This window comes from Ahaetulla prasina, chromosome 5 (assembly GCF_028640845.1).
Source record: "Ahaetulla prasina isolate Xishuangbanna chromosome 5, ASM2864084v1, whole genome shotgun sequence".
In the NCBI taxonomy this organism is placed as follows: Eukaryota; Metazoa; Chordata; class Lepidosauria; order Squamata; family Colubridae; genus Ahaetulla; species Ahaetulla prasina.
The window spans coordinates 1,341,359-1,355,658 of record NC_080543.1 but is presented as its reverse complement, the minus strand read 5'-3'; the positions used below and the strand labels follow the sequence as shown (position 1 = coordinate 1,355,658).

Sequence of the window (14,300 nt, the reverse complement as noted above, 5' to 3'; positions counted from 1 at the left end):
CTTCCAAAATGAGGGGCAATACTTTCAGACCCTGCAGGCACCAACGTAGTGATCATCAATGGTTGTCAGAACATCATCAATGGTTGAGCTCCCTCTGGGGCCTCCTTTACTGACATCATGGGGTCATTGCCTGCATCTCACCAAGCTTAAAGGGGTGGGGAAACACACCCGGCCAAGGGCCCTTTGAGTCAGAAGAACAAGGTTCAAAGGACCCCGTACTTGGTCTGAGGGAAAAACAGCTTCCTGGATTTCCCTCTTCAGCATGATGGGAGAGAGAAAATGTAAAGGTGTGGGTTTTTTTTTAGAATATAACCTGGACTGCTTTGCAGCTTTCAGATTAGTTGATACTGGAGAAGAAGGCAGTCTCTTGAATGGATCTCACTTTGTCTACAAAATTCAGGTTTCTTCAAAGCAGTTGCCTTGCAAAATATCTATCTATCTATCTATCTATCTATCTATCTATCTATCTATCTATCTATCTATCTATCTATCTATCTATCTATCTATCTATCTATCAGTTACCTGGTGAGTTTACCTCCGTTCTTCAACAAAATAAAAATTAAACATAGATTCTTTAAATAAGAATTTAAAGAATTGGAAATAAATGGCAAAAAGCTAAATAAGATTTTGATCTAAGAAAATTATAAACAAATTAAGGATTCAGACAAATTTGAAATATTGACTTTTACTACAAGATTTTGAAATAACTGTAAAAATAAATAGCTTCTTGTGAGCTATCTTGGCTCGTAACAAAAATAAATGATTTTATTATTTTAGAAACTGGACATTAGTGGGGACTAAGTATTTTAAGGAGTACGGGGGAGGGGAATACAGTCCTGTATTGATGTCAGTTAATTAGGCCTTACAAGTGACACAAAATATTGGAAATAATAAAGAAGATCTTTGAAGAATGGAGTCAGAAATTCAGAACAGAACAACATAAGAGTTGGCAGGGACCTTGGAGGTCTTCTAGTCCAACCCATGCTTAAGCAGGAGACTCTCTTCTATTCTGGATAAATGACTGCCCAATCTTTTCTTGAAAACCTCCAGCAATGGAGCATCCACACCTTCTAAATACAAGCCATTACATCAATTAATTGTTCTCAGTCAGGAAATTTCTTCTTGGTTCTAGATTGGTTCTCTCTTTCATGAGTTTCAATCTATTGCTTCTTGTCCAGCCTTTGAGTGCTTTGGAGAATAGATTGACACACACACACCACTTCTTCGGGGCAGCCCCTCAAATATTGGAAGACTGATATCATGTCTCTCCTAGTCCTTCTTTTCGTTAAACTAGACATACACAATTCCTACAACCGTTCTTCATATGTTTCAGCCTTCAGCCCCTAATCATCTTTGTTGCTCTTCTCTGCAATTTTTCCAAAGCCTCAACATCTTTTTTGTATTGTGGTGACCACAACTGGATGCAGTATTCCAGATTTGCAGCTACAATATTAACAGTGTCATTTATAATATCTAAGTCTTGGAGAGACTATGTCCAAAAGATGTTAATGAAGGAATGACAAATGTAGAGAAAATCTTGTCTGATAAGACAAAGTACTACCTCAAATCCTGTCATTTCCTCTAGTTTTTGTTTCTGTTGTATAGACATATTTTTAATTATCACTTTTGTTTTATTCTGATTTATTTTAAATCCTGATACCTTTCCATATTTATCAATTACTTCCAACAAAAATCTACTTGAATTTATAGGATTCGTTAACGTAACCACTACATCATCTGCAAAAGCTCTAACTTTATACTCATATTGTCTAATCTTAATTCCCTCTATTTTCATTAATTCTCGTATTTTATCTAATAATGGTTCCAGAGTCAAAACAAACAATAATGGTGATAAGGGACATCCCTGTCTCGTTCCTTTCGCAATCTTAATAACTTCTGTCAAACTACCATTTACTATAATCTGTGCTGTTTGCTCTCCATAAATCGCTTTAATTATTCTAATAAAACAGTCTCCAAATTGCATTTTCTCTATTAATTTAAATAAAAAATCCCAATGCAATCGATCAAAGGCTTTCTCTGCATCCAAAAATAAGTGCTGCTGAAGTATTCTTCTTTTCCAAATATTCCAATATATTAATAATCTGTCTAACATTATTCCTCATCTGCCTCCCTTTTATAAAACCAGATTGATCAATATGAATTCTTTGTTGTAAAACTAACATTAATCTATTTGCTATTATTTTTACAAAAATCTTATAATCATTATTTAAAAGTGAAATCGGCCTGTAGTTACCAGGTTTAGAGCAGTCTTGCTCCTCTTTGGTATCAGTGAAATAAAAGATGTTTTCCATGACGGGGTATTCCCACTCCTAATTGTATCTGATTAAATAATTCTTTAAGTGGGCCTAATATTTCATAGCCTCTTTAAGTTTGTGATCTTGTGGGTTTTGAATTAATAACTGTTGCTTCCTTTGAATTTCTTCTTGGTTCTAGATTGGTTCTCTCTTTCATGAGTTTCAATCTATTGCTTCTTGTCCAGCCTTTGAGTGCTTTGGAGAATAGATTGACACACACACCCCACTTCTTCGGGGCAGCCCCTCAAATATTGGAAGACTGATATCATGTCTCTCCTAGTCCTTCTTTTCGTTAAACTAGACATACACAATTCCTACAACCGTTCTTCATATGTTTCAGCCTTCAGCCCCTAATCATCTTTGTTGCTCTTCTCTGCAATTTTTCCAAAGCCTCAACATCTTTTTTGTATTGTGGTGACCACAACTGGATGCAGTATTCCATATTTGCAGCTACAATATTAACAGTGTCATTTATAATATCTAAGTCTTGGAGAGACTATGTCCAAAAGATGTTAATGAAGGAATGACAAATGTAGAGAAAATCTTGTCTGATAAGACAAAGTACAGAAATCCTGTCATTTCCTCTAGTTTTGTTTCTGTTGTATAGACATATTTTTAATTATCACTTTTGTTTTATTCTGATTTATTTTAAATCCTGATACCTTTCCATATTTATCAATTACTCCATTCCAGTCTCCAACTTGAGGTCTGGAGGAAAGCAACTCAAGCAGTTTTGTGGCTCCAGCCCCACACCCGGGCCTGGCCCCCTGCCAGAGAGTGACTCAGAGAGTGAGGGGGAAGGGCCGTCAGGGCTCCCTTCTGCAGGGCTGGCTTCCCTGGCTCAGCTCCAGGAGCCAGAGGCAGGCCAGGTGGAAGAGGTGACGAGGCCTCCGTCTCCTATATCTCCCCCCGCCCAGGAAACGCTTCCAGACCCAGCTGAGGACAATCAGTCCTGGTTAGATCCCAGGTTTCGTAGACAAGAGAGGCGGGAACAACAGAAGCAGGGGTGGGGCAGGCCTAGAAAGTGCTGAGTCATGGAGCCACACCTACAGGGTATAAAAGCAGGAGAGGCTGATTAAATAATTCTTTAAGTGGGCCTAATATTTCATCCTGTGTTTTTTATAATAAGTTGCTGTAAGACCATCTGTACCAGGGTTTTCCCATTTTAATTGTTTAATTGCCTCCACTATTTCTCCAGTAGCTATCGGCGATTCAACTCCTCCCTCTGTTCTAATGTTAGAATATTAACCTTATAATCTTTCAAATAATCATAAATGTCCCTATTCAATATTTTGTCTTTTGCATATAGTGCAGTATAAAATTCTGAGAATGCCTTTTAATTTTATCCTGTTGGTATATCTCTTTACCTTTATATTCTATTTTTTGTATGACACGTGCTTTCTGTTTCTTCCTTAAATTATATGCCAACCATCTCCCAGGTTTATTTGCATTACAAAAGGTATTATGTTTAGCATATTGTATATTCGTTGCCACCTGGTCTGCCATTAACATATTAAATTGACTCTGTAATATTTTTATAGCCTCTTTAAGTTTATGATCTTGTGGGTTTTGAATTAATAACTGTTGCTTCCTTTGAATTTCTTCTTCCAAATACCTACACTGCCTTTGTTTTATTATTCCTTTGCCTATTGTCCAAATAAATCAATATCCTCTAATAAACGCTTTGCTCGCCTCCCACACAGTTCCTATAGGTGTCCCTTTGTACATATTAAAATCAAAAAATTCTTTTAACTGTTTCTTACAATAAGTTACATTATCCTCATATCTAAACAGATTTTCATTCAACCTCCATGTTCTACCACCTTTTTTCCCTTGTAATAATTCCATCCATACTGGGCTATGGTCAGTTAAACACCTCGGAAATATCTTCGTTTTCTTCACCCTAGAAAGCAAGTCATTAGAAATTAAAATAAATCAATACGTGAAAAGATTGATGCCTATCAGAAAAAAAAGTAAAATCTCTCTCATCTGGATTCCGTAACCTCCATATATCTCTAAACTCAAAGTCTTCCATCATTTCAAAAAAGGATTTTGGTAATTTTGCATGTATAGGTATCTTCTTGGAGGAGGTTCTCTTATCCCTTCTTGTATCAATTACTCCATTCCAGTCTCCAACTTGAGGTCTGGAGGAAAGCAACTCAAGCAGTTTTGTGGCTCCAGCCCCCCCACCCCCCCAGGGCCTGGCCCCCTGCCAGAGAGTGACTCAGAGAGTGAGGGGGAAGGGCCGTCAGGGCTCCCTTCTGCAGGGCCGGCTTCCCTGGCTCAGCTCCAGGAGCCAGAGGCAGGCCAGGTGAAAGAGGTGACGAGGCCTCCGTCTCCTATATCTCCCCCCGCCCAGGAAACGCTTCCAGACCCAGCTGAGGACAATCAGTCCTGGTTAGATCCCAGGTTTCGTAGACGGGAACAACAGAAGCAGGGGTGGGGCAGGCCTAGAAAGTGCTGAGTCATGCAGCCACACCCTACAGGGTATAAAAGCAGGAGAGGCTGCTTTACTGCTTTGTGACAAACAAATCCAATTGCCTTGAGAGAACTTGAGCTGAAGTGCTGTTTATTCCTGACTTCCTGGTTGACACACCAGCATCAAGAAAGATAACAGAAAAACCTTGGCAGACGCTCTCTGGGTTGCTGCCAGAGCTGATAGCTGCCGTGGATTCAAATGCCGGCTAATTGAGTCATTTCTCGTGCCTCCTGGACTGCGGTGGGGGGACAGAACAAGGGGTCAAGGAACACCCTGTGTGTTGTAATCCTTGCTCACGGGAAAAGGGGTGCTCTATTCCCCTCATTAGTTTGGCTGCCCATTCTGGCATCTTTTTCACCTCCATTGATTTCTTCTGAAGGGTGATGTCATCTCAGGTATGTATTCCAGGTGCCACCTCAGCATGTCAGTTCCACCTGTGGTCCCTTTCTTGATTATTCCTTCCAGGCAGGGGTGAAATGCTCCCAGTCCGGACTGGATCTCCCGATCCAGCTGTGTCTTCTGGTTTCCTTCACCTTTAATCTTCCATTTAATTAACAATTGTTAACAATTAACGAGGGGAACAGCTTCTTCCGCGCAGGACTGGCATAGAATTAGTATTTGTATTTGTAATTTTAAATGGGGTTTTATGGTTTATGTATTTTAATTTAGGGGCCAAATTTAATAAGTTTTTTAGCATTGTTTTTATTTGTACTATATCTATGGATTGTTGATTTTATCTGGCTGTGCACCGCCCTGAGTCCTTCGGGAGAAGGGCGGTATAAAAATTTAATAATAATAATAATAATAATAATAATAATAATAATAATAATAATAATAATAATAATAATTATTATTATTATTATTATTATTATTATTATTATTATTCTCTCCAGAAATTGTAGGGGCTCCATCACTGGAAGCTTTTAAGAAGAGAATGGACAGCCATTTGTCCAAAATGGTCTGGGGTTTCCTGCTTGAGCAGGGGGTTGGGTGGGCTAGAAGACCTCCAAGGTTCCTTCCAATTGTGTTATTCTGTCATTCTTATTTGCAGCTCCTCGTAATCCTGACCACCAGCCCATCGGTTCCTCCAAGGAGGGCCAAACTGCCAGGCTGGGCATGGAGTCCCCTCCCTCCAACCGTTCCACCTTCAGTCCCATTGCTTCCTCCTCCTTCCTCCTCCTGGGCATCCCTGGGCTGGAAACCCTGCATGCCTGGCTGGCACTGCCCTTCGGCTCCTTGTACTTGGTGGCCCTGCTGGGCAACTGCACCATTCTTCTGCTCATCAAGACAGACCCGAGGCTCCACCACCCCATGTACCTCTTTCTCTGCATGCTGTCCGTCAATGACCTGGTGCTGTCCACCTCAGCGTTGCCCAAGATGCCGGCCATCTTCTGGTTTGATGCCAGAAGCATTGGCTTTAGCAGCTGCCTGGTCCAGATGTTTGTCATTCATTCCTTCACCGCCATGGAATCCGGCTTCTTCCTGGCTATGGCCTACGATCGCTACGTGGCCATTTGCAAACCCCTGAGGCGCTCCGCCATCCTCTCAGGCCCCAGAATTGCCTCCATCGGCAGCGCAGTCCTGGCCAGGAGGCTGGTGCTCTTCTCTCCCCACCCCTTCCTGGTGTGGAAGCTGCCCTTCATCACCCACAGCCACTGTGAGTTCATGGCAGTGGTAAAGCTGGCTTGTGCAGACCCTGCAGTCACGAAGGCCTACAACCTGATGGTGGCATCTCTGATTGGAGACATTGATGTCCTCTTCATTGGGCTGTCCTACGGCCTGATCCTGCACACAGTCTGCCAGCTGCCCTCCAAAGAAGCTGGCCTCAAGGCCTTGGGCACCTGCGGGTCCCACGTCTGCGTCATCCTGGTTTTCTACAGCACAGCTGTTTTCACCTTCCTCACCCATCGCTTCAGCCACGGGAGCATCCCACCTCAGGTGCACATCCCTGTGGCCAACGTTTACCTGCTGATACCACCAACCTTGAACCCCATTATCTATGGGGTGAGAACTAAGCAGATCCCTGAGCGAGTGCTGAGGGGGCTCCGTTGGAAGAGGGACTTATAAGGCCTCTGTGAGCTCTCCTTATCAGCCCCCCAGATGACCCACCTTGTGTCATACTAAGGGAATATTTTATCTATTGCCATTCTAGGGAGGGTTTACAAAAAGGACTCATAAGCTTTGAGACATGCTTGGAGGAAAGTACAGTGGCAATGCAGAAGACCATTGTTTTTTCGAGGAGTTTAGAGACAAATTTTGATTTCTCGTTCATATTGAGAAAAGTCTAGACGTTTAGAGCTCTCCTGATCTAGCCTGCTTGAGTTCTTTTGCTCTTGTTTACTGAAGAAAGAAGAAAAGGGAAAGAAAACTTCATGTAGCTTCCAAGCTGTGGACGTCTCAGACTTTCGATTCCCATGCTGGAATCATGGGCTAAGCAGCCAAGGTCAGGTCTTGTAATCTCCTGATCATTGCAGGGTCATGAAGTCCTGGTGCCAGGTTTTGATAACAACCATGGTTGGTATTGTTGGGAGCTTCTGCATGGAGCCTAGTGCTAGGTACTGTGGGACCTGCCCCCTCACTGGGGTATCTCTGCTGTCGTTGTGAGGGAACTCCTGGCAGCTCGCTTGATTTGCATACTTTTTATGTTATGCTTGCCTGAGCTAATAATAATCCCTTCAAATCCCTTTATTTACTGATGTAGTTATTGTCTCTGGATCCAAAGGAACCAACTGCCTGGGCACCAGATCACTGCACTGACACTTGGCAAACACACAACTGTACATGCAAATGTCTCGTGGAGCCATCCTAAGTCTCGACTACCCAAACATCCATGGTTGTCCCAAAGGTGCTTTTTCAAAAGGCAGCTGGACTGTCTTTGTTTTTCTTTGAAGAAGTTTCACTTCATATTCAAGAAGCTTCTTCGGAATGAAAGAAGCTTCTTGGATGAGAAGCAAAACATTTTCAAGGGAAAAAACCCAAGAAAATCCAGCCACCTTTTAAAAAAGCACCTTTGGGACAACCGTGACCCGGACGACTGAGAATCCCCAGAGACACAAAGGAGAAGAGCACTTAAATTGGCCTTGGTATTACAGAATGAATCCAAATACTTGCGAGAAGGACGATGCCCGCAGAGGGAAGACGGTACGATGGGCTACAGTGGAGCTGCGGTTTCCCAGGAAGGAGGGAGGGAGCACATGGTGGTGGTGGGTCCACAGGAGGGAGGCACAGGAAGCAGCACAATCCAGAGACGGATCAGAGTGAAAGTCCTAAAGGTTTAGTCTGTCTATTGTGTGTAAAGAAATAAAGAACTGAATTTTATTTATTATTTATTTTATTTATTTATTTATTTATTTTATTAAATTTTTATACCGCCCTTCTCCCGAAGGACTCAGGGCGGTGTACAGCCAAAATAAAAACAAAATATATACCATTTAAAACAACATTTAAAAAGAGCAAATTTTAAAGGCTGATTATTAAAATTTAGATTTAAAAATTTAAAAATATTAAGAATACCCAATTTAAAATTCAACCCAAATTATGCCAGTCCCGCTTTAATAAATAGATATGTTTTGAGCTCACGACGGAAGGTCCGAAGATCAGGCACTTGACGCAGGCCAGGGGGAAGTTCGTTCCAGAGCGTCACTGCCCCCACAGAGAAGGCCCTACTCCTGGGGGCCGCCAGCCGACACTGTTTGGCGGACGGCACCCTGAGGAGACCCTCTCTGTGAGGCAAAGGGTAACAGCAGGCGGTCTCGTAAGTACCCGGGTCCTAAGCCATGGAGCGCTTTAAAGATAGTTACCAAAATCTTGAAGCGCACCCGAAAGACCACAGGAAGCCAGTGCAAGCTACGGAGCAGCGATGTCACGTGGGAGCCACGAGTGGCTCCCGTTACTACTCGCGCAGCCGCATTCTGGACTAACTGCAGCTGGATTGTTCACTGGATTGTTTCATTGTTCCTGGGCTGGCCCTGACCATACTTTAACACTGGATGTATTGAAGGATATTTGGGACCCAGGGACCCAGAAGTTAGTTTTAAGAGTATCTGCCCTTATAGATACATGGTGTTTGGAAAACATTATGGGAGAGGAGCACATTTCATTGGATAGGATTTGAAAATAGAAATTATTGGAAGGAGAGGCTGCACTAGATGCACAAACGATGAGCCGAGAGGAAAAGCTGAGTTAAAGCAGGCTAGGTTTGGTGTCGATTGGCTTGCTTGGTCAGGCTAGGTTTGGTGTCGATTGGCTTGCTTGGTCAGATGTGGGTTAACTGTAGAAGAAATGCAAGATGGGGGCGGGGCCAAAGGATGGGGTCATGGGTGGAACGCGGGAACCTTTAAAACGGAGGTGGTGTGCCCTGCACAAAAGCGCTGACCATATCTCACTTTGAAAGTTGATGACTGTTGGAACCTGACGGAGGGACTGATAAAGATCTCTACAAGTAGGAACCCAGTTGCCTGGAGCTTATTTCAAAGCGCCACTCCGGAACCTGACAGTCAGTGAGAGAGCGGCAATGTCCTTGGTGAAGCCGTGCTACCCCTGGGGCGATAAAAGAGCAACCTCCAAGTCCTTGACCTTCTATTGAAGCAACTCTCTGATGATGGGCATGTATGATTTTTCGATCTTTTTGCTCCTGGTCCTATTTCTAGACTCCAGGCTTGAGAAGATGGACCAAACCCTCACTCTTCTGCCATCCCCTCACTTCACAGGGTGGAGCTTCCAAGTTCTCCACCATCTTGGACACTCTTCCTGGTTCCTTGGCATCCTTCTTGTCAGCAGGAATCCAGCCACACACTGGATTTGTTGGTTAGACTTGTGAAGACTGTTTCCATGACTGGAAATCCCTCAGGCAAGGGAGAAGAGCTGCTTGTGCAAAGGACGCTGGGATCCACAAGAGAGGCAGAAGTCCCCAAGGCCACCCAAGTGATGAGGAAGGACCACTCATAAATTGCCTGGCTCATAAACTCCTGGATCCTCTTTGCAGGAAAAGCATCAGCCAGCAAGGTCAGTCTCCAGGCGGAACAGCTCAGATCTTGCTAAGTGGGAGAGAAACGGAAGGGGGGACCAGCAGTGACTGTGAGTGGGGCAAGGGTCTGGGGTCCTCACATGCAAGTCCTTCAATTAAAGGGCTCCATTGTTTCTTGGTATGGTAGTTTGAAAGTGTAAATATTTCTTGGCCATTTATCCCTAGTTTTCCAGGCCACAGATCTCAAAATCAACAAGGGAAAGGAAATACAATAAAAAGAGATCAATAGAACAAAACGAAGACCTCTCCCCACAGTTCTCAGGCTCTAGTAGATGCTGAGTCAGAAGCCATGTTGGACCAGCCTGACTCTGTCTGGGGCTATTCCCTAATGTGAAGGACCTGCTGCTCAGATGGTCCCCTCCTGTCCAGGGCTCCATGTAAGGTGGAGCTCAGGAAACGTCTCCTTGACAGATCCTCATATCTGCGGAAGGGAAAGCTGTTCTGCCCAAATATCAACATTTTTCTGCAATTCCAAAACCCACCAGTGTGAGGCAGAGACATCTTCGGGCACACAACTGGGCCCCAGTATTTCATGTCAGTTTCCCCTCCTTCCCAGCCCGCCGTCTGCAAGCTGGGACCCTCCTTAGAAGTACAGAATTTAGAGGCACCAGGTCAGTCCACAGTGAGAACACTCATGTTGTTATGAGAGCTAGGCTTCCTTTTAGTGAAGGTCATGCTATTGTTTGTCTTTCAAAAACGTATGTACCATTTCAGGGGATCTATAGCCCGTAACCTTGTAGGCTTTGGGGATCTTCAGCGTTCCTTTGGTGAGGAGCCCAGATCACTCTGGGTTCCTTACTTGAGCAGGCATTTTCTGTACCACCCACAGGATCAAAATGATAAATGCAGCTCAAACTCTATTGTCTTTGGTTCTTGGCAATTAGATGGGCACTTCCAAGTACTGTTTTTTGCAAAAATATGATGGATATTGTTTGCCATAGCCGCCTTCTGGGGTTTTGTAGACAAATAATTCTCAAAACGGCCTTATAGGTGCATAAATTTTCACCCAACAGATATTAGAGCCATCCCACCAGATAAGATGGGTTGACTCCACTATTGTCTCTGGGTTTCTCTCTATCTCTATCTTTCTTTCTTTCCTTTTTTTCTATATCATGTCAGTCTATTGACCTATCTATATCTGTATCAGCTATTCATCTAACTATGTCTATCATTATCTATCTTTTAACCTCTGCAATGTCACAGAGAGGTTGCTATGTCCACAGTCATTTTTTAATTATTTATTTATTATTTAGATTTTTATACCGCCCTTCTCCCGAAGGACTCAGGGCGATGTACAGCCAGATTAAAACAGTGCAATATACATGTCATGGCCATCCTCCATGTTCCACTCCCATGTTCCACTCCCTGATGTAATCTCCTTTCCTTCTGCCTAAGGGCCACTTTGACTGACGAGGCTCTGCAGATGAAGGTGAGACATGCAGCACATCCTTTCTGGTGCCTCCATGAATGCCACAGCCACACTCCACGATGCCTTCACCCTCCTGGGCATCCCAGGGCTGGAGTCCCTGCACAGCTGGCTCTCCATCCCTTTCGGCTCCATGTACCTGGTGGCTCTGCTGGGCAACGTTGGCCTCCTGCTGGTGATCAAGATGGAGCCCAGCCTCCATGAGCCCATGTACCTCTTCCTGGGCATGCTCTCCCTCACGGACCTGGTGCTCTCCTCCTCCACCCTGCCCAAGCTGCTCGCCATCCTCTGGTTTGGCAGGAAGGACATCAGCTTCCACGCCTGCCTGGCCCAGATGTTCTTCATCCACTCCTTCACTGCCATGGAGTCTGGCTTCTTCCTGGCCATGGCCCTCGACCGCTACATGGCTGTAACCCCCACGCGACTGTCCTCACCAACACCCTCCTGGCTAAGGTGGGGCTGACTGTGGTGGTGAGGGGTCTGGTGCTGTTCCTCCCACACCCGTTCCTGCAAGTCCAAGGTCATTGTCCACAGCTACTGCAAGTTCATGGCTCTGCTGAAGCTGGCTTGTGCGGATACAGCAGCCAGTGGGGGCTACAGCCTCACCTTAGCTTTCCTGATTGGAGGCTTCGATGTCTGCTTCATCAGCCTCTCCTATGGCCTGATCCTGCACACAGTCTGCCACTTATTTATTATTTATTTATTTATTTGTTCACACTTTTATACCGCCCTTCTCCCGAAGGACTCAGGGCGATGTACAGCCAGATTAAAACAGTGCAATATACATGTCATGGCCATCCTCCATGTTCCACTCCCATGTTCCACTCCCTGATGTAATCTCCTTTCCTTCTGCCTAAGGGCCACTTTGACTGACGAGGCTCTGCAGATGAAGGTGAGACATGCAGCACATCCTTTCTGGTGCCTCCATGAATGCCACAGCCACACTCCACGATGCCTTCACCCTCCTGGGCATCCCAGGGCTGGAGTCCCTGCACAGCTGGCTCTCCATCCCTTTCGGCTCCATGTACCTGGTGGCTCTGCTGGGCAACGTTGGCCTCCTGCTGGTGATCAAGATGGAGCCCAGCCTCCATGAGCCCATGTACCTCTTCCTGGGCATGCTCTCCCTCACGGACCTGGTGCTCTCCTCCTCCACCCTGCCCAAGCTGCTCACCATCCTCTGGTTTGGCAGGAAGGACATCAGCTTCCACGCCTGCCTGGCCCAGATGTTCTTCATCCACTCCTTCACTGCCATGGAGTCTGGCTTCTTCCTGGCCATGGCCCTCGACCGCTACATGGCTATTTGTAACCCCCACGCGACTGTCCTCACCAACACCCTCCTGGCTAAGGTGGGGCTGACTGTGGTGGTGAGGGGTCTGGTGCTGTTCCTCCCACACCCGTTCCTGCAAGTCCAAGGTCATTGTCCACAGCTACTGCAAGTTCATGGCTCTGCTGAAGCTGGCTTGTGCGGATACAGCAGCCAGTGGGGGCTACAGCCTCACCTTAGCTTTCCTGATTGGAGGCTTCGATGTCTGCTTCATCAGCCTCTCCTATGGCCTGATCCTGCACACAGTCTGCCACTTATTTATTATTTATTTATTTATTTGTTCACACTTTTATACCGCCCTATCTCCCTAGGGACTCAGGGCGGTTTACAGCCATATAAAACATATATATATATGTACAGAATAAAACATTAATTTAAAAAACTTATTACAAAGGCCGAATATTTAAAATAGAGATATAAATAATAAAACCCCATTAAAACCAGATTTAAAATTTAAATATTTAAAAATTTAAAAATTCTAGTCCAGTCCTGCGCAAATAAATAGATGTGTCTTAAGCTCGCGGCGGAAGGCTCAAAGGTCATGAAGTTGGCGAAGTCCTGGGGGAAGTTCGTTCCAGAGGGTGGGAGCCCCCACAGAAAAGGCCCTTCCCCTGGGTGTCGCCAGTCGGCACTGCCTGGCTGACGGCACCCTGAGGAGTCCCTCTCTGTGAGAGCGCACGGGTCGGTGAGAGGCATTCGGTGGCAGCAGACGGTCCCGTAAGTAGCCCGGCCCTATGCCATGGAGCGCTTTGAAGATCATTACCAAAACCTTGAAGCGCACCCGGAAGGCCACAGGCAGCCAGTGCAGTCTGCACAGGAGACTTGCCCTCCAAAGAAGCCGGCTTCAAGGCCCTGGGCACCTGCAGCTCCCACATCTGTGTCATACTCATCTTCTACACAACAGCTGTCTTCTCCTTCCTCACCCTCCGCTTTGGCCACAACGTCCCCCATTCTGTCCACATCCTCATTGCCAATGTGTACCTCATAGTTCCACCTGCGCTGAACCCCATCATCTACGGCCTACGGACCAAGAAGATTCGGGACAGGGTGCTGGGACTCTTTTCTTTGTGATGTCTCATGACCTTCCCAAGCACTGTTGCAGTGTTGGACTAAAAGTGTCTCTTCCCAGAGAAGATCTATGACCCAGCACAGTTTTGGAGGTTTTCATCTTGAAGTCCTCCAAGATCCTAACTAACCAGTGAGGCCACAATGAATGAGCACTTTAAGCAGGAACAGATCAGCTAGCTTCCACAAAGAACCCTCTCCATTTTTTCAACACCAAAATTTGGACCTGGATGGAGAAATGTCTCTGGAGGAGAAATGTCCCCTCTGGATGGTCCTCCCTGAGTCAGAACTGAATCCAAAGCCAATGTCTCTTACATAGAACTCTTCCCTTGCAACCCATCTCTAGAGGAAGGTGCCTGTTGGTCCTGAAGCCCAGGGGTTCATGTAATACAGAGAGCCACCTCCCCTCTTTTCTTCCCCCTCCTGGAGAAAGGCACAAACTGATGCAAGGGGAAGAATGGCTGCAACTTTCCCATTGTGGTCACCTATTGTGTTTGTGGCCCTTCCACAGGCAGACTATCAGCTGGGGAGAGCCGCTCAGGGTGAGCCAGGCCTGTCAGTCCTGAAGCCCAGGGACCGTGTTGTCCACAAGCTGTGCACCTACCTGGCCATCCTTATAGCAGAGCAAGTGAGTGTGAGCACAAGAGAGAGGGAAATGCTTCAAC

The 14,300-nt window shown here is 45.4% G+C and overlaps 1 protein-coding gene and 2 pseudogenes across 1 annotated transcript in view; all 3 read left to right on the top strand.

The window, feature by feature from the left end:
• The window catches only part of LOC131199467 (uncharacterized), a 41,518-nt gene extending 34,657 nt beyond the window's left edge, over positions 1 to 6,861 (top strand). Inside the window, exon 2 of the mRNA XM_058185261.1 lies at positions 5,846 to 6,861. Coding sequence (XP_058041244.1) covers positions 5,846 to 6,861 — 1,016 coding nt within the window. The remainder of the gene's footprint in view (positions 1 to 5,845) is intronic.
• The window catches only part of LOC131199346 (olfactory receptor 52K1-like), a 46,047-nt pseudogene extending 33,928 nt beyond the window's left edge, over positions 1 to 12,119 (top strand).
• Positions 12,120 to 12,156: 37 nt separating this feature from the next.
• LOC131199498 (olfactory receptor 52P1-like) lies at positions 12,157 to 13,641 on the top strand (annotated as a pseudogene).
• The last annotated feature ends 659 nt before the right edge of the window (positions 13,642 to 14,300 follow it).